The sequence below is a fragment of the Natrix helvetica genome (assembly GCF_964273705.1).
Source record: "Natrix helvetica genome assembly, chromosome: 12".
In the NCBI taxonomy this organism is placed as follows: domain Eukaryota; kingdom Metazoa; phylum Chordata; class Lepidosauria; order Squamata; family Natricidae; genus Natrix; species Natrix helvetica.
In genome coordinates this window covers 2,503,574-2,527,059 of record NC_138556.1, presented here as the reverse complement: position 1 = coordinate 2,527,059, position 23,486 = coordinate 2,503,574, and the positions used below count along the sequence as shown (strand labels likewise).

The window sequence follows — 23,486 nt, the reverse complement described above, 5'->3', positions numbered from 1 at the left end:
AACAGCCAGAACGAATTTCCGGAGAACAGTACGGCATTCATTCTGACGTTTGGAGTCTAGGAATTTCCTTCATGGAGGTGGGTGTTTACCTGTTTCTTTGGTTGTTCTCTCCCCCCTCCAAAAAATAACACCTTTAATTCTGAAATGCAAATGAAACAAATAGCAAAAAAGAATCTTTCATCTGCCTTTGGCTAGGAGAAGAACAGTCAAGCCGGGTCCCTGTGATGATGTCCAGGTCTTCATTCTTAGCTGCTCCCTGGTCTCTCCAAGAAGAGAAAGTACCTGGTTGGGGGTTCGTAGAGGGTTTGCCAAATCTTGCGTTGCACTGCTGAGATGTCTGTGGGGATTCTCAGTCATCCAGGTCACGGTTGTCCCAAAGGTGCTTTTTCAGGACCCTTGAAGACGTTTCGCTTCTCATCCAAGAAGCTTCTTCAGTTCTGTCTGGATGGTAGGGAACGGACTGCTGAGATATTACAGCTGCAGTGGTCAAATCACACCCAACAGTGTGACCGCACCTGAGCGCAGGTTCCTCTGCACAGGTGCTTTTTCAAAAGGCAACTGGACTTTGTTTTTCCTTGAAGACATTTCACTTCTCATCCAAGAAGCTTTTTCAGTTCTGAACTGAACCTGGGTGACTGAGACTCTCCATCCACAGGGTTCCTGGGCAATTCCTGTAGTGATGGCTTTCAAACGCATATGTGAAAGACTCCTGGTGCCTTTCAGGTCTTCAGCCAGAGGGCAGGGAGAGGCCCTTGCACCCTGTGGGGAAGAGAGAGGGCCGAAGGCTGGTGGCTCTCAGGTTCCCTCCCAGGGGAGAATTCCTGCCCAGCCTGGTTGCCAGTCTTCCTCTTTGGATGCCAAGTTGGTGAATCAGAATGCCATCAATGTGGGGAAATGGGCCAGCCTGGCTCCTATCTGAAATGTGACTGGGGACAAGTGAGCCCCCCCCCCCCCCAGCTCTATCCACTTGGGTTTTCCACAAGTACAAGCAAGACCTGGGGGCCAAGAGGCAGAATTGCAGTGAACAGTTGCGATTGTCATCTGAGTTCGGCAATTGTGCCTGGTTGCAATGCAGGGTCAGCCCAATCGGTCCAGACAGACTTTTCTCCAGACATTTTTTTCTCTTCCTTAATATATGTTTTGCTTTGGGTGATGCGGTTTATTTTGGGGGTGTTAAAGGGATTTCATAAACTTTTAAATTTTGCCTGCATTTTTATTCCTGGCCATGTTAAGCCTTTTTTTTTAAATGAAAACCTGCTATTTAATTCACCAATGAATAGGAATGGAGAAAATGTCTCCCAATGCTAAGTGTTACACTGTGTTTCCCTAACATGTACTGTATATGGGGGGGGGGGGTTTCTGGTGACAGAGGAGGGTCTTTGATTGGGATTTGATCAGGACTAATCGCTGGATCCAGCTTTTTGTGAAAGTTCATATTAAGAGTATTTGTTTTGTCAAGATTTGCTAGCATACTGCATAGAGGTTATATCCCCAGGCCTTCCTCCCCATAAAGCATTTTGGAAGGTCTTCCTTCCCCTATCAGATGCGTTGACCATCTGTCATATGGGAACTCTTTGGGAAAGGGGGACTCAGATGGCCAAGCAATTGTTTTCTAGCTTCTGGCTGCCTTGGTTTCCTAGCCTGATTGTGGCAATCCTTGTTCTGCCTCATATCATGTCTCAAAGGTGCCTTCTGGACTTTCTCCACTCCATGCAAAATCCACAGAGAGAAATCTCCACTCACACCAGTTGTGAGCTGCATCAATTCTATCGCCTACAACATTGCAAAACATTTAACCCCCTTATTAACTCTTCCGGTTGGCAACCCCACGCATCACATCAATACTTCACAGGACTTTGTCAGCAAGTTTTAGAAACAAAATTGGATCCAGATGAGTCTGTGGTTTATTATGATGTGACTTCACTCTTCACCTGCATTCCCACACCTGAAGCTCTCACGGTAGTGAAGAAACGACTGATACAACTCAGCACATTAGGCGACAGAACCAACCTCAGCCCAGAGCCCTGTTGGACTTCTGCCTAATCGCTACTACCAATTCAATAAAGTCCAGTTGCCTTTTGAAAAAGCACCTTTGGGACAACCATGACCTGGTTGAATGAGAATATCCATAGATATATCTGTGATGGAAAAATGGGAGGGACTGTTCAGGTGTGCCTCACTCAGTATCCAAGAAAAAACCCCCCAACTCCATTTAATTAGAGAAAAGGTACTTTTACTGGACACAAAATGAAAACCGTGAAAGTCAAGCAAGATCTGAAGCAAAAAAAGGCAAACTTGCACATATCAAATGTTTACCCGAAACCTTTCCCCCAGTTACCCCAACCCAATGTCCAATCTCCAGCTCCCAAAGGTGTCATGTGGGGCGCATCTTCAAGTGGCCTCATTCAGTTGGTATGCAGAGACAGTTGGCCTTGACCAAACCCAAACACGAGCCTTCAGCATGCGCAGAAGATGGTGAGAACAAAACTCCCTTCTTGAGATATCCCCACCAGCATTTTTCCCCTCCCAAATACTATGAGCCCCCACCCTCCCCGTTACTATGGCAGTTGATAGCAAGCACGTAAGGTAGAGGCTGACAGGGAGCTTCCTCCTCCTGTGTCCCCACCCCACAGAAATAGCCCAACAACCACAGGTTGATCTTCCAGGGTTGCGATGGAGGGGATAAAGCCCCATTCCCGTTGACAAGGGAGGTCTCACTTATTCTCTCTCCTTACACAGTTGCCCAGCTCTCCTCTTTCCTTGTCTGCCTTATCGGTCTCATGAGTCACAGGCATGAAACAGTTTGTCTCTCTGTTTTGTTAATTGGTGTGTCATCTCCTCCTCCTCTGAGACGTCCCTTCAGCACTATCGTTGTTTTATTGGAGTGGTTTGAGTGACGGGTTAAACGAGCACAGTGAGGGGAAAATGTGTTGCAGAAGGCGAGGTGCCTCTCTCTCTCTCAAATTGCCCAAGGTCGTGGCTATTGAATGCTCAGACAAGTCAGAGAACCCGGAGTTGATGCTGGAATTTCCAGATGCCTCTTCCGAACAGTTCTGGTTTTGGTTCACTAGGTCAGGGGTGTCAAACTCAATTTCATTGAGGGCCACATCAGGGTTGGGTTTGACCTCAGGGAACTGGGGTGTGTGGCCAGCTTGATGTCATTCATCAAGGATCTGTTTTTGACTATGACACCTCCTGCAGCTCTCTGCCAGTGAAAACGGAGCACGGGAGAGCTGCATGCAGCCCTCCTGAGCTCTGTTTTCACTGGCAGAGGCCTGCAGGAGGCTATCGCAGCCGAAAACAGAACCTGGGAGGCCTGCGCGTGGCCACCCAAGCTCTGTTTTCATTGGCAGAGGGCTGCAGGAGGCCGTCGCTGCCAAAAACAGAACCTGGGAGAACCTCACCACTAAAGAGTAGTCCGTTGGATAGGGCCGAATTGTCAAGTCTATCAGTACCTTTTGGACCCGGAGCCTTTCTTTTGAGATGTTGGCTTCCCTCCCTCCCATAGCTCTGTGTGCCAGTCATAGATTGTGTGGGCATCCCTTCCATGCCTTCTTCTTAAACATCTCTGAAGATGTTGAAGAGCATTTGAACCTTACCCTCTTTCATTTTGGATATCAAGTCTACTTATGGTCAGCATTCTGTCTTGAAATGTACCTCTTGAAAGAAAAATACAACAACTATAAGGGGCAGTGGGTTTCCTTTTTTCTGGTTCTATTAAAAGAGATTATGAAAGAAGGAGAAAAAAGATGAGAACAAGATGTACCCTCTTGGGGGACCTGGTTATGAATCCTGTAATATTGTGCTGGGACCGGCATTTTTATCTCTGCGCCATAATAGCCCCCGCAGCTCCTTGTCCCAACTCTTTGGGTTGTATTTGAACTTCTGGCATTCCTCTGTCATCCAACTGTGGCATTGTTCTATTTGTTTCTTTGCCCCTGCGTTCAGGCTCTGGTTGATAAACCAGAAGTCATCATTTGTGATATGCCACGGTCCTGAAGAGTTGTAGACTTAATGTGGTTTTCTTCACCATTTTCTGTCAAATGCCAGGAAATTCAGGCAGTTGAAATGAGTATAAAGAGTTATCGCAACTCTATAAGAATCTGAACTACTAATGATCAAGGGAAATTAGTGGGAGATAAGAAAGGCTTTGAAGCTAGGATGCACTTAGATCTCTTCTGGGTGCGCAGGGACTCATGAGTGATGACATGTTTGACCCTTCCCTCAGATTCAGCCTGGGCATCTCTTACATTTTCAACAGTCAAATTTGGTGATTGACTGGCATCCCAACAGAAGCAGGCAGGGTTTTGCATCTCAGAGACGGGGTAAAGTTGATGCCCATGACTCTATAGTGGCCTAGAATTGATGCATTACTAGACCAGGTGACATGACTTGTAACCCTTTTCGTTCCACTCCTGTAAACCTTAATCATGCATTGCGCAACTCTCACTCAGCATCTGTTTCTGAAAGATAGGGAGGTCAGTATTAACTAATCCCATTTAAAATAGCATTATTTCCTCATTCTTAGTCTAAAGATTTCAAGTAGTTGTTAATTGAACGCATTAGATGGATTTAGGCACATTTCAGTAGTTACGGTATGATTTGTTTTAAATTGCTTTAACTGTTTTCTCTACCACATTTTCAACTTTCCCCAGACTAATAAAAATCATCCTTTTATAACCAACTATCCAAGGAACCATCAGTGATTTGGTGGCTTTAAATCACTCTATTATAAGAGACAGACTAAAAAAAAATGTGGCAGCCTTTAAAATACTTTTTCAATGAAATGCCTTATAGCTCGGAAGCCGTTCCTTCCTATAACTTCAGGAGCCCTGATAACAGCATTTGTCAACTTTGCCAACTATGAAACAGGTGGGCTTCAATTCCCAGAATTGCTGGCTGGGAAATTCCGGGAGTTGAAGTCCACCCATGTTCAAGTTGCCAAGGTTGAGAAACTTTAGAGGTTAATTGTCCATCTCTTCACCAGGATTTTGTCCCCACTTCTCAACTCGGTTCCACCTGATCGGCATGTACATGAGACCCCCAGAATCTCTAAAAGGGAAGGGAGGGGAGGGCAGGAAGTATGGTTGCCCAACAGCAATCCTGCAACTTTAGCTGATCTTATATCCATTCCTTGAAGGCGTCAGCCATATCATGTAAAACGGTGAAAGACTGGTTGAAACAGAATAAAGGTGAAGGATCCCCTTGCACATATGTTGCTGGTCGCTCCCGACTCTAGGGGGCAGTGCTCATCTCCGTTTCAAAGCCGAAGAGCCAGCGCTGTTCGAAGACGTCTCTGTGGTTATGTGGCCGACATGACTCAACACTGAAGGCGCAGGGAACACTGCTATCTTCCCAGCAAAATGTGGTCCCTATTTTTCTACTTGCATTTTTACGTGCTTTCGAACTGCTAGGTTGGCAGAAGCTGGGACAAGTAATGGGAGCTCACTCTGTTACATGGTGCTCGGGATTCGAACCGCCAAACTACTGACCTTTCTGATCAACAAACTCAATGTCTTAGCCCAGCGATGGTGAACCTTTTTTGGCTCGCGTGCCATAAGTGGGGGGAGCGCAGGGGTGGTCGTGTGCGGGCATGCCGCACCCATAATGCAATGCGTGACAACCCCCCCCCCATTTTTGCATGCTTTTTTCGCCCTCCCCAGGCTCCAGAGGCTTTATAGGAGCCTGGGGAGGGCGAAAACAGCCGCCCCCCCGGAAGCCCTCCAGAGGCTTCAGGGACCTTCAGGAGGCTTCCCTGAAGCCTCCGGAGCAGTCAAAATGACCCCCCGAGCAAACCGGAAGTCTGTTCCCGAACTTCCAGTTTACCCGTAGGGCTGGTTTTTTGCACTCCAGAGGCTTCAGGGAAGCTCATGAAGCCTCCGGAGGGCCTCGGGGTGGGGAGGAGGCTCTTTTCGCCCTCCCTAGGCTCCTATAAAGCCTCTGGAGCCTGGGGAGGGCGAAAAATGGCTTTAAAAAAGAGTGAACTCAGCTGGCGCGCTGGCCAGCTCACAGGGCAGCGCCTCACGTGCCCTGACAAATGGCTCCGCGTGCCACCTGTGGCACATGTGCCATAGGTTCGCCATCGCTGTTTTAGCCACTGAGCCACCGCATCCCTTAAACAGAATTAAGATATCCCCAAAAAGGGGGATCAAATTGGATCAAAGCCCTCACATCAGGGGCGCCCCAAGTCGCAGCCCACTACCAGGGTTTTTGAGCCTGTCAAGGGTGACTGGCTTTCTTCATTGTCTGCATCAACTTCCAGGTCACAGTTTGCCAAACAGAAACGGGTGAGGGTTTTGGTAAATTCCTAGGGCGGAGGGAGCCTAAGGAACACATGAGAGCCTTCTGCCACCAGAGAGGAGATACTCAACAAGGCCACGTTCCTGGAGCTACCAGCCAGCACAGTCTCTTCCCAAAACAAAAGTACTGAGTGTAATTGGTAGACAATGAACTGTGAGCGGCACAGGGCTGAAAATGGGATTTTAGCAATATTTCAAGGGGAAACCTCAGTGCTGACTTGGCTTCTGCTGTGCCTAAATGATTCTACTCTGGTACTTCCTACCTGCCAGGAGTTTCCTTTTTTTGGATGTGCCGAATGGGATGGTTGATAGAGCCATTTGTAACCAGGCTGCGCAAGTGGATCTGAAGGTTGAACCATCCCCCCCCCCCCCCCCCCAGTCCGTAAAGCTGGAAAGTTTGGAGATCTCTGTCTCACATCATTGACCGGGCTATATTTCTCCATAAAATTAACACTGGTAGCCATTTATTTGGCACAAAGGTGGCATATAAATAGCATGCTTTGTATTGTTGTTAACAGGCTATATTTTTATTCCAAACTGGATAATGTCATTTATTCTTATTCAGGAATTATATTTCACCTACTTCAGGACAGACAACAGCTTTATACATATGCCCCAATATGCTTTTTATTTATAACATTAATAAAACTCTTCTTTGGATCAGAATTCCAAGACTGTGTAACAGTACAGCAAACATATTTTTAAAAAACGATTAAAATATGGCAGAATAGTAGCATGAAGCAACTGTGATGAAGAATAGCAATTAAAAATGATGAGGCAAACAGGAAGAGGGTATGAATTAAACTATCTTGATAAATAAAAGCGTGGAAAGCGGCTTCCCCCCAACTCACATCCTTATGAAAACTAGTTAATGGAGCCATCTTGATCTATGAAGAATTCAACGGCCAGAATTGGAGAATATCTTGATAAGAAACTAGCATTTAAAACTGAGGCAGGATAAGTGGGTTATTTGTGTTCCACTAAAGGGCAGAAAGATTAAGGATGTTGACTTTGGAGTGAGATGTGTCAGGAAGTTGCCACTGACGGGTCAGGTAGCCCTCGACTTAATAACCTCAGTTGAGCCCAAAATTTCTGTTGCAAGGCGAGACATTTGCTAAATGAATTCTGTCCCGTTTTATGACCTTTCTTGCCATTGTTGTTGAATCACTGCAGTTGTTATATTAGTAACACAGCTGTGAAGTGAATCAGGATTCCCCACTGATTTTGTCAGAAGGTCGTAAAAAGTGGATCATATAACCCCTAGAATCCTGCAACCGTCATAAATATGAGTTGGTTGCCAAGTGTCTGAATTTTGATCACATGACCATGGGGATGCTGTAATGGTCATAAGTGCAAAAAACCACTCATAAGTCACTTTATTTGGTGCCATTGTGCCCTTGAATGGTCACTATAAGAGCCGGGGTGGCGCAGTGGTGAGAGTGCAGTACTGCAGGCTACTTCTACTGACTGCTGGGTGCAATTTGGCAGTTCGAAACTCGCCAGTCTCCAGGTTGACTTGGCCTTCCATTCTTCCGAGGTGGGTAAAATGAGGACCCAGATTGTTGGGGGCAAGAGGCTGACTCTGTAAACCGCTTAGAGAGGGTTGTAAAAGCTATGCTGGCTGTGGAATTCTGGGAGTTGAAGTCCACAGGTCTTAAAGTTCCTAAGTTTGGACACCCCTGTTGTAGGAAGAAGGATTGTCTGGGTAACAATTGGTGGCCAGGGCTCATCAATTCAATTAAGTTCTTGTCAATCTTGGGAACTTTAAGACCAGTGGACTTCAACTCCCAGAATTCCACAGCCAGCAAGCATTCCAGCGTTTTGAGTTCTGCATGAGGCAATTTGAAGGAAGAAAATTGATCAAGTCTCAACCTGATAGGCATCTTCAATGACAAGTTAAAAGCTAACTTTCTGGGACAAAGCACAACTTTAAATTTAAAATGCCATTCTTTAGCTTTAAGGAATGTAATGGAGACCAAGAATCCTGGGCTCCACCCCACTTCCCACTGAGAAAAGATGCTTCTGAGAAGTTGGGCCACATCGGGCCTTCATGAATAAAAGAAGGGCTTTTATTATAATAGAATGAGCTTACTTTTAAAAGCCCAAACTTTAAACTCTGGTCTTATCTCTTTTGACTCTTTGGGGAAGTGCTCAGCTTTTGGTTAATTTTAAGTGGAAGAGCTAGAGAAAAACCATAAAAATATGGTTTCTTTGGGAGCCTTTGTTTATGGTCCTCATGCAGATGGAAAGCTGAAGAGGGCATTTTTGGTCAGTCTTGGAGAAATGGTATGACATAGAGCAGGGGTGTCCAAACTTGGGAACTTTAAGACTTGTGGACTTCAACTCCCAGAATTCCCCAGCCAGCAGCTGGCTTGGGAATTCTGGGAGTTGAAGTCCACAAGTTTTAAAGTTGCCAAGTTTGGACACCCCTGCCATAGACCATGGGAGGCCTCCTCCTGCAGGCATCAGAATAGAATAGAGCTGGAAGGGAAAGGCTGGCTGGGGAATTCTGGGAGTTGAAGTCCACAAGTCTTAAAGTTCCCAAGTTTGGACACCCCTGACATAGAGGAAGACCTCTGAATAGAAAATTATGTTAGATACAACTGGACAAAAACACCCCTTTAGAGCAGTGTTTCTCAAACTTGGCGACTTTAAGTCCTGTGGACTTCAACTCCCAGAATCCCCCAGCCAGCATAGCTGGCTGGGGAATTCTGGGAGTTGAAGTCCACAGGACTTAAAGTCGCCAAGTTTGAGAAACACTGCTTTAGAGCAAAGTTCTAAGAAGTAGATAGGGAGAATTGGGGTGTTCCCTTCCAGGTCCTATGGTCTGTATTGGGGGCAACCGCTGCTTTTTAGATTGGTAAATGATGGAGCACATGAGAGATAGGAAGAGGCTAGCTATTCTGGGTTGACTTTGCCAAATGAAGGTCATCTACGTGACCTTTTGTGGTGGTTCACTGGTGGCAGAAGGGAAAGCAGAGTCCAGTGCCCAAGGCCTGAGTCATGAATAAGTAATTGCCTCCGTGGCGGGTGAGACCCATCAGAAAAGCTGGGCAGGAAGAGGTTCCTCGCAGAGTGTTATCAATCACCCAGTGACCAGAACTTCTAGTAATTAGTGTATTTTATGTGGCTCTGCTTCAATGGCTCGGAAGCACATATGCTCCAGCCACAGCAGAACGTAGCCGGAGTAATATTCCAGCATGATTTATCCACTTGGTGCACCGGGAAGTAACCCCACATGTATTAGGGGAACGTTGTGAACTAAACTGCAATAAAGCAGAAAGTTTAGGTAAAGTTGGTCCAGGTTGAGGCCTCAAACTATCCATCTTCCTCTTGTCTTCCTTGCCAGGGAACAATACACAGGTTGGGTTCCAGGGAGACAAACAAGGTAATTACTTCAACGGAGCAAAGGAAGGAAGATACACAGAGATGGTACAAATCCATAAAGCTTCACACTCAGGCAAATGTGTTACTGCATTTTGACTTGTAGAAAGAGGATAACAAGATGGATCAGCCCATTCTCTGGTCTCCCTGGGGGAATGTCCCGGGCCCTTTCTTTTCAGAAACCTCCCCCCCCCCAAAGCTAGAATAAATAAGAAAACCTCACTAGTGACTTTGGGGAGGGGGTAGAGAACTGACTCATCCATTAATTGCACATCAGGTCCCTAATTAGAGAGGGTTACCATCCAGTCTTGTAAGTCAAATGTCCTACTAGGACATTCATATTTGTTGGCTTAAAATTCATCTCATAATAGTAGTAATAATGCCAATGTTATATTTCTGGGGATGTTTTGCCAGAGGGGCCATCAAATATTTTGGGGGCTAGGGGGATTAGGCCTTCATGAGCCTCAGGTGGCATGTTGGAGAAATAATGAAATCCTTGGTTTTTGAGGGGGAAAGTGTTGATTATGCTGTTTTGCTCAAAAAAGGTTAACTCAGAGACCCCGCCCACTACCTCTTTGGAAGCGGCACGTGAGAAACCCTGGCACCAAAAACGAGTGATTGTTTGGCAAGATCAGTAGCACGATTGTGGTGGGCTCTGGCAGCCCTCAGAGGGGGCTGAGGGACACGGAGTGCCCAAACTCTTACCCAGAGTGAGGTCCAGAGTGCAAGGGAAACATTCTAAAATTTGACGCAGGTGAAATGGGATAAAAGTGGGAAACCCTCTGGGCTGGGATGTCCGCAGAATGGAAGTGAAGATGGGAGTCGCAATGGTGAGATCAAAGCTTTGATGTGCATCGCAGGTGGAATGGCGCACAAACGCCAGGCAAAGTTTTGGTTGAAGACACCATCTTGACTTTTTTGACCACATCTTGAGGACATCCCTGCCCGGGGCGTTTTAGAATTGTAGAGTTGGAAGGAGCTCTTTGAGGCATGGAGTCCAATTTTGTCAGTGCACAAATTCGGTCCAAACCCTCTGGCAGATAGCACATCGAGTGCCAGCACAACCATCTGAGAGGGCTCCGCAGGCTCTATGCCATTAGCTAATCCCTCTAGAGTTTCCCTTCCTGTAAAGGTATTGACTATTCTTCTGTCCATGACTTCTTGCCCTGCCTCAGGTGCCTTGGAGAAGAGGTTGACCGCTTCCTCTCTGTGTCAACCCCTCAAATATTGGAAGGCAGCTATCATGTCAGCCCTCGTGTCAGCGTTCCAAATATCATCCAGAATTAAATCAGAGCTCAAGACATAACTTTCATCAAAGTTCCAATTTATTAAGAGAGGCATGTTGGTACATCTGTGGAAAACCCGAATCTGAAAGCTTCCTGGGTTTTCCACCCAGTTGAAAGTTCATGATCTTGCCCCCCACACCCACAAGTCCAATCTTCCTCTGCCACGCTGGCATTTCCACCCATCTAGTTCCAGTCAGGTGCAGGGGTGCAGAGACAAAGGATGACCTTGGGCTTCTAGAAAGGAATGTTCTATTATGACAACAACATTCCACTCCTTACTATTCCCCCTCCCAATTACTACACTAATAAACAGCATAGAAAAATAATAGAAAGTGTGGCAGGCCAAAGATCCTAAAAGGACTATGACTACAGTCCTGACACCTAGTCCTTCTCTTCATTAGACTAGCCACATCTAGCTCCCTCAACTTTCCGTCGTACAACTCCAGTTTTCTCTGGTTTCTGACCCCTTGATGAGCTGCACTATTACTCCCTAAACGTGTATTGATTTTTCCGAATCCTCCTTAAAATGCAAGGGCCTTCTGATCAATGTAGAGCAGAGCAGAGCAGGAACAATAACAGGCTATCCGTGACTTATCGTCATTAATTTGGCAGTTCAAAATTGGGGCTGAAAAAGTGGGTGACGTAATATCCCCCATAGTCACATGATCAAACTTTGGGCGCCTGGCAACTGTCATGCATTTACAATGGTGATCTCTACTTCCAACCCTCCCGGGGGCGTCCAACAGACGCAGCCAATGAAGGAAGCTGGATTTGCTCAAAGACTGCGCATGTCGCTAAATGCCTGCAGTGGTTTGCATAACAGCTGCAGGAAAAAAGATCATAAAATAGGGCACAACTCACTTAAGAACTGCCTCACTTAGCGATGGAAATTCCAGTCCCAATTGTGGATATAAGTCAAGACTACCTGCAGTTCCCGTGATTTTGAAATGTGCCTTTTTTTAGCTACTGTATGACACATGCCTGACTCCTGCTATGAGACATGGTGCTCACAGAGGGGAAGTGGTGGGGTGGGCTATAGTGAAGTGTCAGTTTCCCAGGAAGGAGGGGCCACATGCCAGATAATGTGGGGGGCAGGGGGGGAGAAGAAGCAACACATCTGAAGACAGAGGAAGAGAGTAAGTAGCGCCCCTTCCACAAATCTTCAATAGGGGTTCATTAGGCAAGAATAGCAATGGTTTACCCTTGAAAATTTTGAGCAGAGCGGTGGCCTAGAGGTTACAACGCTCGCCTCACACTCAGAATGACAGTTCAATCCTAGGCAACAACAGATGTTTATCTGGGTGCAAAGAGAAAATAATCTACTGTGAACTCCGCGTAGGCGTCAGGAAGGGCATCTGGCCAGTAAATGCTCAGCTCCAACTCCACCTTGAAACAAGGGATTATAGGCAGTGGTGAAATTCATTTTTTTTTACTACTGGTTCTGTGGTGGGCATGGTGTGGCTTGCTGGGTGTGGCTTGCTGGGCGTGGCAGGGGAAGCATACTGCAAAATGTCCATTCCCTCCCCACTCAGCCAGAGGTGGTATTTGCCGGTTCTCCGAACTACTCGAAATTTCTGCTACCGGTTCTCCAGAACTGGTCAGAACCTGCTGAATTTCATCCCTGATTATAGGGTCATACAAAGAAATAGACTCTGGCAGGATTCTGTTTGATCACGGTAAACAAATAAAGAGACGGCTGAATTGTTCTTGGGCTTAGCCTGACACACACCCTACTCCAGCCCTTTCCCAGAAGTTCTCTTTCTATTGCAGATCTCCAAGTCCTTGGCTTAAGCGCCTTCGCTTAGCAACCATTCAAAATGACAACTGACAAGCCCCTCCCCCCCTCCCAAAAACCCCCTTACTTACTTATACTCGGTTTTGAAATTACGATTAGCCACTCACACAAAACCACCCAAGGTCGTGTAATCCTATTTTGAGCCCTTGGATACCAACTCACCTTTTTACAGCTGTTGGCAGTGTGCCAGAATCATGCGATTACGATTTTCAATGGTTGATTTGTTGCTGTTCTTTTGTTTTGCCAGTTTCCAACATTTACTTTCCAGTTTCTAGCAAAACTGCTGTGGCTTTTGCTAATGATTGCTACCCAAAACCCCAGGTCTGGTCATGTGGCAATCCACTAAACAACCCCAGTGACTTACAACTATAATTATGTGCTCAATTGCAGTCGGAGTACCTATACATGATCTTTGGATTTCTCTTTCCACGAATAATTTTGTGTTTCTTTGAATCTGTTACTTTCCATCATTTTCTTGAACCCAGGGACAACCACCTTTTTTGACATCATTTTGAGAAACCTTCAGCTTTCCACACTTTTTAATCATGCCAATCTCTCTTTTAGCAAAAAAAAAACCCTCAAATCAATAATAAAATACAACCTTTGTTATTATACTTTCTTTAACTTTACTTCCTTTTTAAAATAAAAGCATGATCATAATTTGAATTAATAATAACAAAAGCATGGTTTTAATTTAAAAATCGTATTTGAGGAATTTAATAGACAGAAGTGAATTGACAGGTGCCAGTATAAGTTCAAGAGATGATTTGAGAGGAAGGATTCTCTATTAAAGCTGAGTATACATTATGTGAAAATTGGGTGGGGGGAATATGGAACAATAGGGTTGGAAGAGACCTTGGAGGTCTTCTAGTCCAACCCCCTGCCCAAGCAGGACACCCTACAACCTACACCATTCTGGCTGCCCAGTCTCTAGAATGGACCAGGGCAGCAGCAGGGATCTAAAAAAGGCAATTAAAACGTTGCCTTTTTTAGACATATGTTTTGAGTACCGTATATTTTTGTCACCTTTGAGCCAGGGACAAGCCAGTGCAGATGGAAGCTTCCGTTTGTCTGACCCAGCCTTAGCAGAAGCAAGAAACAGACTTCTTGTCATGAAAAGCTCTTTATTTACCTCTTGTGAATTAATTGCCTTCACCCATCAAAAGGTACAGGCAAGAGTCCTTCAAAGAGTTAACTGCAGTACAGACCGTATCAGTTTCTTGCGATAATTGCAAGGCTGTGAGCTCCCAGCCAAAATGCTGCATGAAACACAATGAGCAAAATCTTCAGGAATATGAACTGTTGTCTCCTACAACCACCACTCCCCTTTCTTTCTATTCCTCAGCGGCGGGGGAGGGATTCAGTGTGCCTTGCTTCCCGAATCAACTCCTTGTCCTCCGCTGATCACCTCTCCTAACAGTTCTATGCATACCTGCTTCTGGAACAGACCCCAGCTGTTCTTCCTCCCCACTTAATCTCAGCCTCCAAAGGCAACTGCCTCTCGGTGGCTGGGAAATGTCGGACATGCCTGGCTCTATCTCTGCTTCCAACACAGAGCATCCATCAGAGCCTTCCTCACACTCCAGAACTGGTCCAAGTTCCTCCCTAACTTCCTCATCGTCCGAGTCTACCGCCAGCTCTGCCACAACCCTGTTTGGGACACTGAAACCATCCGGGAAGGTCTGGGTTTTAATTATTGTAGGGATTATACAGCAGTCTCTTCCCAACCCTGAAGCCTGTTGGACTGGACGTCATTGGGAAAGACATTAACATTCCATTCTTATTCCCAGGAGGGATGAGCTATAATCCTTATTAGGTAGACAATAACTTGTTTATGTTTGGGCTGTAAAGGGGAATTTTTATCCTAGATCAGGTCATTGTTAGCGGCATGTTTGATTCTTTTGAGAGGCTACAAAAAGAACACAGCCTCTTTCAAACTGTTGAATAGCCATATAGCAAACAAAGCATGTGGCCTTGGAGCCCCCTGCAATCTTGAGTGGGTTGATAAAGGCTGTGCCCCCTCTTATCTGATCATCCCCTATGCAGGATCTCTCCCCCCCCCCCCCCCGCATCTCCTTCCCCAGGTGATCCCCCATACCATTACAGAATTGAGAATCAATGACTAAACATTGGGACTTTTTAATTGAAGGCAAGTGAGCCTGTTTTCCCTGCTGTGTGGTGGTCTTCCTGTCTTGGTACAGCCCTGCCCATTCCCCTGTCTCCATCCCCCAGTCCCCCAGCCCTTAGGAAGTGTGGTACAGTCCACAAGTCACCCACCGAAGGTCTTGTAATGTTAAAAAATGGAAGCTTTCCTCCCACGGCTGCCTGGTGGGCTCTGTTGTTAAGCCAGGCACTTTGGAATGCAGCTTCGCAGTTCGGGGCAGAAGATTAAATTAATTTGTAACCCTTTCCCCCCCATTTGGAGGGGGTTTAGTAAATCCTTCCCCTTTAATTGAAACCCTATTTCAAGGTGGCTTCTGCTGCTGCTGCTGCTCTCTTCCCAATTTAACCTCCAGAGCGCTTAAACGTGGGTAAATTGCAGTTATATCCTCACGGATTCTTTTTAAAATTGTGCCATAAGGGGACGGCGGAATTGGTGGAGATGAAAAGGGGAAATGACATGGCTTCTCTTTGCAGTATTTAATATTTATCAGGGCTTTTGTCGGGGGACTGTTAAGGTGATTTTAAATCTTGTATCTGGAAATCTACAAATTGATCTTGGGAATGAAATCTCTACGCCCTGGTTTCAGGTAATCCAGTTGTTATGTTTGGGTTTGAAAGAGAGACAGGAAAAAACACATCACTTTCCAGCGTCTGGATGCTCCAAAAGTGCCGCTTTTTTCCTCTAAATTGAGAGTTTAACGGCAGTGCGCAATCTAAATGCAAAATCTTGAGATGGAAATTTAATTGTGTAAAATGTGCACAAAGTAATTAAGAACAAATTTTAGAACATTTCAGACTATAAAGTACTTCTTTAGCTCGATCACAAGCAGTATTGTAAGTGCTTATTTTCAATTTGCAGTTATGCTGAGAAACATGGAATGTGGCTAAATAAAGCCATCATCTGCTTTTCAGAATAACTGTAAATAAAAAAAAAAAAAACTTGCAAGTCGCACAGAGTAATCTGGGGGCGTAGAAGGTGGGGGAGGCTTTATGGCACCATTGTCCTTAAAAACAGCATTGCAAAGTGCATCAGGCTCAAATCCTAATAATTATTCATTTTGTGAATAAATGCATTTGATTTCAGATGGATAACCTTAGGGAAATAAAAACGGGGATTCAACCTGTTGGACCATCTAGTCCAGCCCAGATAGTGAATTAAAGAGACCTGCCTGAGAGATCAGAAGTGGACAAGCAATGCTCCCTATAAAACTCCAGATGACGTTTCCTTAAAAGTTCTAGCAACTTTGCTTTGGATCACATTTGTCTAATGTGTTCCAGCTAAAGTCCCTTCAGATGGCTTTCAGTTGTGCAACCAATGCAGCTGGAAGACAAGACAATGGTTCCTCCTAGACCAGTTTTTCCCCACACAGCTGCTGGCTTCAAACACGCATCCAACTACATGCAACGTTTACATTAAGGTGGCAGGCTAGGAACCAGGACACTGGGAGTTCTAGTTTAGTTTCAGGCACAAAGCCAGCTTGGTGGCCTCACTCTCAGCCCTAGGAAGGAAGCTATTTCTGAAATATTGCCCCCAAACGGAGGAATTAGTCAGTGCAGTCATCAGTCAACACAAGATTTGAAGGAACCGAAAAAGCACAGAGGCTGGCAGCTAAATTCCCTTCCTTGGCCTAAGCCAGCCAGATGTACTTCAGCTAGCCAGGGGCCAGTGACTTCTTTGCTCCTTTTTTCCTGCATGAGCCATTGATGGTGAGAGCAGCAAAGTTGCTCTTAAATATAATGGTGGAAAATACCGGTAGGGCACGAAAGAGCCTCACTACCTGATGGGGAAAAAAAGTCCCAAGCGATAGGTTGCTGTATGAGGCAATTGCTAAGCAAGGACAACTTGTAGAGCACTTGAAAGGGATTCTGCGTGGAGTTTGATTTAAATGGAGCATCTCTAGGCAACTGGATCCTTTGCCTAAGGTTTCTGATGTAGGATTATTTTAGCCTTGACTGAGAACATAAAGCAATGGAGTTGGAAGGGACCTTGGAGTCCTCTTGTCCAACCCCTTGCTTAAGTAGGAGATCCTGTGTCATTGGGGACAAATGGCTGTCCAGTCGCTTCTTGAGATGTTAAGGGCCTAGAAAGAGTATGGAGAAGAGCAACGAAGACGATGGGAGGTCTGGAGGCTAAACCATACGATGAACAGAGAACTAGATATGTCTCATCTAATGAAGAGAAGGGACCAGGGGGTGACATGATAGCAGCCCTCCAGTACTTGAGGTTCTATAATAATATGATTTATTCTCCAAAGCACCTGAGGGCAGGACAAGAAGTAACGGGTAACCCTAACCCTAACTTCATTAAAGGGAGATCCGACTTAGAACTGAGGACTCTGGATTGGTTTGTTCAATGATGCATTGGTTTGTTTTCTTGGCTTTCCACAGTATTCTCAGGAGTCTTTTCCAACACAAAAGTTCCAACAATACAGTACTTTTCCTATCTTACTTCTACAAATTTCAACTCTCGCTTCCGTGGAGTGACACAGGGAATGCCATTGCTTGCACAAGCCCGGTCTTTGTAGTTACACCTGCACTACAAAGTTCAGATGTAACTGAACTTTGTAGCATTCAATGGCATGTGGATATCTTTCCCAAGGACTCAGTAGCAGTGCTAGTCTGTGGCTCCTTTCTTGACTGCTGCCTCCTTTATTCTGTTAGTCCTAAAAAGCAGATACTACCTATCAGTTCAGTATCCTTCTTGTCAAACACACACTTAGCGTATTTTTTTGGAGTATAAGACGCACCGAAGTAAAAGACGCATCAAGATTTTGAAGGAGTAAATTTTAAAAAAAGGTTTTTGCACTCTGCAGGCCTCCCAAACCCTCTGCATGCCTCAATTTTTGTGGAAAATCGGGCATGCAGAGAGTTTGAGAGGCCTGCAAAGTGCTGCTAAGGGCTGGTGGGAAGGCAAAAAACGGCCCCGTTTTTCACAAAAAAACAAGGCCTTCATAGGCTTTGGGAGGCTTGTAGAGTGCTCCTGAGGACTGGGGAGGGCAAAAACAAACACAAAAGGGCCTGTTTTTTGCTTTATTTTGCCCTCCCCAGCCCCCAGGAACACTTTGCAGGCCCTCCATAGCCTATGCACATCTATTTTTGTGAAGGGGGCAGAGTTTCCGGAGGCTGTACTCCGTGTATAAGATGCACCCAGATTTTCACCCTCTTTTTTGGGGGGGGGGAGGTGCGTCTTATACTCCAAAATATGCGGTACATACCTTGACACCTCACTGAGACGCAGAAATGTCTTCAGTGGCTCCTTTGTCTCAGATCTTACCTTGTTTTGGCTTAGAGCTAGAATTACCAGTTTCTTCCTATCGCCCGTGGTTTGGTCTGGTGTCCTTGGTCCTGTAGCAGAGGTCACACTTTCTAGAATTTACCAACATCGTCTACTTGGGTAGTTCCCTGAGGACTTTCAGAGGTGAAGCTGAGGAGATGCCTGTCATTTGGTCAAATGAAGCTATTGTCCAGCCACTGCTTTGTTTTCTGCATTGTCTTGCAAATTGTCAAGAGAGCAGCCTCTTCCTGCAACCCCAGGCAACTCTGCTTTAAAAGAAGGTTCTGGAGCAGAGGGCGACAAATTAATATGAGTAGGATTCAAAATAAAGATATTTCTGGGTTGGGGAACAGATGTGGTAAGTGGCTGAGCCAGGAGGATTCCAGAGGCAAAGCGGAAAACAAGACTCCGTTCTCAAACTTACGAAGTGCTATCAAGACTTTCCCGATTGCCTTCTCTTCTGCGTTTTCCTGTTTTCAATTCCCTTTTGAGGATTATAAATCAGTGGAGGTCCACACTGCTCGTGTTATGCAGGAACAATGCAAAGCCCTGATTTGTTTTATGTAAGAGCTCCCCAACCCCCCCCTCCCCACCCCATCTTTTGGCTTCCATGCTTTAGCTGTTAGCCTATTTATAAATCTAAATCTACATACAGAGGTCATTGGTTGGCTGAACTTAAAACCATTTTACTCAGTAAATTTAATTAAGAAAATACAGTGCAACTCATAAGCAAATGAGTTTTTCCTAGTTTTAAACCAAACCATCCTCTTGAGTGTTGATTGCCTTGCTCGACCCCTGGTGATACAGAAACAGGCAAAATTAAAAAGGACATTAAAGCTTCATTAAATCTGAAACACATTTAGTACAGTGACATATCTGCAGGCTATTTCGGGGAGATTACAGATTACCTTGACAATCTTGGACTGGGGTGATGGTGGGGGGGGGGGAGCCCTTAGCACAGCCCAGTGAGACAAAGGTTCTTGCCACGGCTGGCATCTTTAGGGTTGCCTTGTTCAAGCCAGAGCCTTTGGACTTTGAAAATATATTGTCATCAGAAGTCCACGGCAATCATTTCTATGTCGAGAAAACCCAATTCTGCATTCAGAATATATTTGCATAAAGTGGGGTGATTTGCGTAAATTTTCATCTGCATTCATTTGAGTATTATTTGAAAAGGCCATTTTCATCCTAAATGTTGATCTGCCATTGCGGCTTCTATGCAGAAGAAGAGCAAGCAGTCCAGACTTTGCACCCGAGGCTCAGTGGTGGGTTGCAGGCAGTACGCCCCGGTACGGGCCTACCAGTGCCTGCCAGGAGCGCTGGGTACCGTTCCTGTACGGTGCTCCGGAAGGCCCTTCCGCCCGCCCACCCTCCTTACCTGTATTTGAGGTCTTCGGTGTGTCTGTGCACACACACGGAGCGTACTGCGCCTGTGCAACGCTCTGCCAAGCAGCTGGAGTGTCACGGAGGCGTTGCGGAGCGTCGCAGGAAGTAAGGACGCATGTGTGCACGTGTGCTGTGCCGTTCATGTGGTGGACGCCGGGACCCGTTGCACCATATCGGTTGCACTGGGATCCAGAACCCACCACTGCCGAGACTCCTCAACTTTCAACCACAATTCAGCCCAAATTTTATGTCGCTAGGCGAAATATTCGTTACGTGAGCTTTGCCTCATTTTACAACCTTTCTTTTCACAGTTGTTAACCCTGTAATTGTTATATTAGCCACATGGTTCTTTAGTGAACCTGGCTCCCCATTGATTTCGCTTGTCAGAAGGTCGCAAAACGGGATCCCATGACCCTGGGACTCCGCAACCGTCATAAATGTGAACCAGCTGCCAAGGATTTTGATCATGTGACCACGGGGAGGCTGAAAAACAGTCATAAATCCTCTTTTTTTTCAGTGCTGTTGTAACTTCAAACAGTCACTAAACGGACTGTTGTAAGCCAAGGAATGTATACAAGCAGCCCTCGGCTGACAACCATTTCTTTAGCCATTGATGTCAAAATGTCACAGAAGAAAGTGATTTATGTCATGGCATCACCAGGTCACGTGATGCTTGTCAATCAGGTTGCAGCCCCCCCGGGGTCATGTCATCTTGCCTCCTTTTCACTTGGCTTCTGCCCACAAGGTTAATGGGGGAAGAAGCCCGGTTTGCTTAATGACCACATAATTCACTAAGCCAGGAGTGTCCAAACTTGGGAACTTTAAGACTTGTGGACTTCAACTCCCAGAATTCCCCAGCCAGCCATGCTGGCTGGGGAATTCTGGGAGTTGAAGTCCACAAGTCTTAAAGTTCCCAAGTTTGGACACCCCTGAACTAAGCAAGTGCCCGGACTCACTCAATAACGAGAGCAAAAAAAAAAAAAGGTCGTAAAATTGAATGCGACTCACTTTCCTTAGGCATGGAAATTCTGGTGCCAATTGTGGTGGCAACTCAAGGACCGCCATTGAATGTGCCATTTTCCTGGGTCCATGGGATGCAAGGCAATGAGGAGGTGCCCTTCTTGGGCCAGTTAACCTTTGAGTCCCTCTGTCTCAAAATCAACGCCGTAACGAAAAGCAGTACCAGCAAGCGCCTGAGCTCGAAGGGAGGATTTGACTCCGTCACCGTGGGGCTGAGTTGAGAGCCAGTGGAGATTGGAGGGGGCACAACGCCATGGTCTCTGGGATGCTGACTTCCAGGATTGGGCTTCCACGGTGGATGGAGGCTGTCCAAGCGGCTTGGCCCTTCCTCCATGCTCATTGCGACCCTCCGCTCTCGTCCAAATGGCTCGAATCTCTTAGCAACTGAAATGCACAGGGAGGCCACAGAATTGAAAAAGGCCCATATTTTGTTTACGAGCAGAGAATTTGGCTGGGCAGGCAGACAAATAGAGGTTTTTAACAGATCTGCTGCTCATTTATGGATAGCCTTTCCAAATATTGCCATTTCGCTTTATTCGCGTTAAGGTTTGTTTGTTTTTTATTCTGTCTCTCTCTTTCACTCTCTTTTTGCCCTCAGAGCAATTCTGAATCTTGAGCCCCCTCTCAGCCCCCTTCCTTTTGCTCAACCCCTAATGCAAATCTCTCTAACGAGACCGTTGTTTTCTCTTCCAGCTTGCTCTCGGGAGGTTCCCCTATCCTCAGGTAAGACGTTCCTTGCTGCCTCATTGATTCCTGTGGATGAAGTTGCAACAAGCAATTGTGTCAGTTTTTCCACCTGCTTCATATAAATCTGCCCCATTAAATCAAAAAGCAATCACTTCGGGGTTGTCCAAAACCACCCTGGATTCTGTTCTCCTTTTAAGGTCCAGGATTTATTTTTTATCCCTCTTAGGCTGTTTCCTGGAGTGGAGCTTATAGTGAGTTTGAAGCCGAGCAAATTTGCTTTTCTGCATTCCCGTCAACACGCTGGCTGGAAGTGATGTGTGTCAAAATCCCGTCTCTTTAGAGTAGCGTTTCTCAACCTTCGGGAACTTTTAAGGATACGTGGACTTCAACTCCCGGAATTCCCCAGCCGGCATGCTGGGAATTGAAGTCCACCTATCTTAATGTTGCCGAGGTTGAAAAACGCTGCTCTAAAGTATAATCTTTATTGTCATTGTACTTAAATACAACGAAATTGGTTTTAACCTCACTGGTGCAAAATTATAACAGAAACGAAAAAAAAACCTAGCGTGGGCATGGAGTGATTGTGGTTGTATTTAAAAGTCTCACAGCCCGAGGATAGAAACTATCTTTAAACCTGTTTGTTCGGCTGGCTATACTTTGATGTCTTCCACCTGATGGTACAAGTGCAAAGAGACACTGACCAGGGTGTGAATCATCTCTGAGTATCTTCTTTACTCTGCTAAAGCAGCGAGATCTCGACCAGGAAGATTCTGGGACTTGAAGTCCACAGCTGTTAAGGGAGAATTTCATATTTTGTTTTAGAAAAAGAAGAAAGCAACTGCGATCACAAGCGCTTCTTTATATGAAGCTCTTTATATGAGTTTGTTATGGTTGGAAGATGTGGTTGGAAGAGGACGTAGACCACTAATCCCAGCCACGGTTACTGGTGGTTGAGGCTTATGCCCAGAGCCTCCACAGCTTTCCTGTCGTTCTTTTCCACGTCTGTGTTGGTTTTCAGAAAGAAGAACTGGTTGTGCATATTTCTGGTTATTGGATTGGCCTTGAAAATTACTTGAAAAAAGAAGTTTGTCTCTGCTTATAGGCCCCCTCTATCAAATCACCGGCAGGATTGACAGATAGCAGTGGTTGGAGGTTGCAGAAAGTCTTTTTTGCACACAGGTTCAGCCACCACTGACTCTGCAGGAATGCCATGCTTTATAAAAGGGTGGGGTTGATGGTGGAAGAGAGGTAGGCCACCTCGACTTATGACCACAATTGAACCCAGAATTTCTGTTGCTAAGTGAGAAATTTGTTAAATGAGTTTTGCCTGATTTTTACAACCTTTCTTGCCACAGTTGTTATGTGAGTCACTTCAGTTGTTAAATTAGTAACACTGTTGTTAAGATTTCCTATTGATTTTGCTTGTCATAAGGTTGCAAAAGGAGATCACATGATATGTGGACACTGCAACCGTCACAAATATGAATCAGTTGTCGAGCGTCTGAATATAAATCACATGATTAACACCGTTATAATTTCAAATGGTCACTAAACGAACTGCTGTAAGTCGAGAACTACCTGTACTACTACAATGGGACCTCGGTAATCATTGTTAATTGATTCCGGGAGGCGTAATGAGTACCGAAAAGGATGAATATCAAGCAAATGTTTCCCATAAGGAATAATATAATGAGTCACAAGGCAGCCAACAACGACTAGCATATACTTCTGGCTTTTGGCAAAAGCACCCAATAGTGAGTAATGGGTTCACTGAACGTCCACAGCCATTCGCTTAAAAGAGGTTGTAAACTCAGGTAGGTCAGGTGGATTTGCCCGCTTTACGGCAGTCACGACTTACAACTGTAATGAGCAGACTTCATTATGGTCATAAGTTGAGGACTACCTGTGGAGAGATAGGTGGGAGCTGGCCAATTAATGGTATAGGCCAGTGTTTTTCAACCTTGACAACTTTATGAGGTGCGGACTGCAACTCCCAGAATTCCCCAGCCAGCAGCTGGCTGGGGAATTCTGGGAGTTGGAGTCCGCACCTCAAAAAGTTTCCAAGGTTGAATAACTAGATAGGCCAAGCTCAGGTTTTGCTGCTCCATCAACCCTAAATGATAGTTACCACTCCATATTGAGCAGTTTCCTTATCCTTCCAAACCACTCGTTCCTTGACCACCATCTCATTT

General features: G+C 45.6%; 1 protein-coding gene across 2 annotated transcripts in view; it reads left to right on the top strand.

Annotated features, from left to right (window-relative positions):
* The window catches only part of MAP2K5 (mitogen-activated protein kinase kinase 5), a 163,987-nt gene that overhangs the window by 79,173 nt on the left and 61,328 nt on the right, over positions 1 to 23,486 (top strand). For both annotated transcript variants that reach the window (XM_081965224.1, XM_081965225.1), the window contains exons 16-17: positions 6 to 77; positions 21,301 to 21,330. In XM_081965224.1, the coding sequence (XP_081821350.1) occupies positions 6 to 77; positions 21,301 to 21,330 (102 nt within the window). The remainder of the gene's footprint in view (positions 1 to 5; positions 78 to 21,300; positions 21,331 to 23,486) is intronic.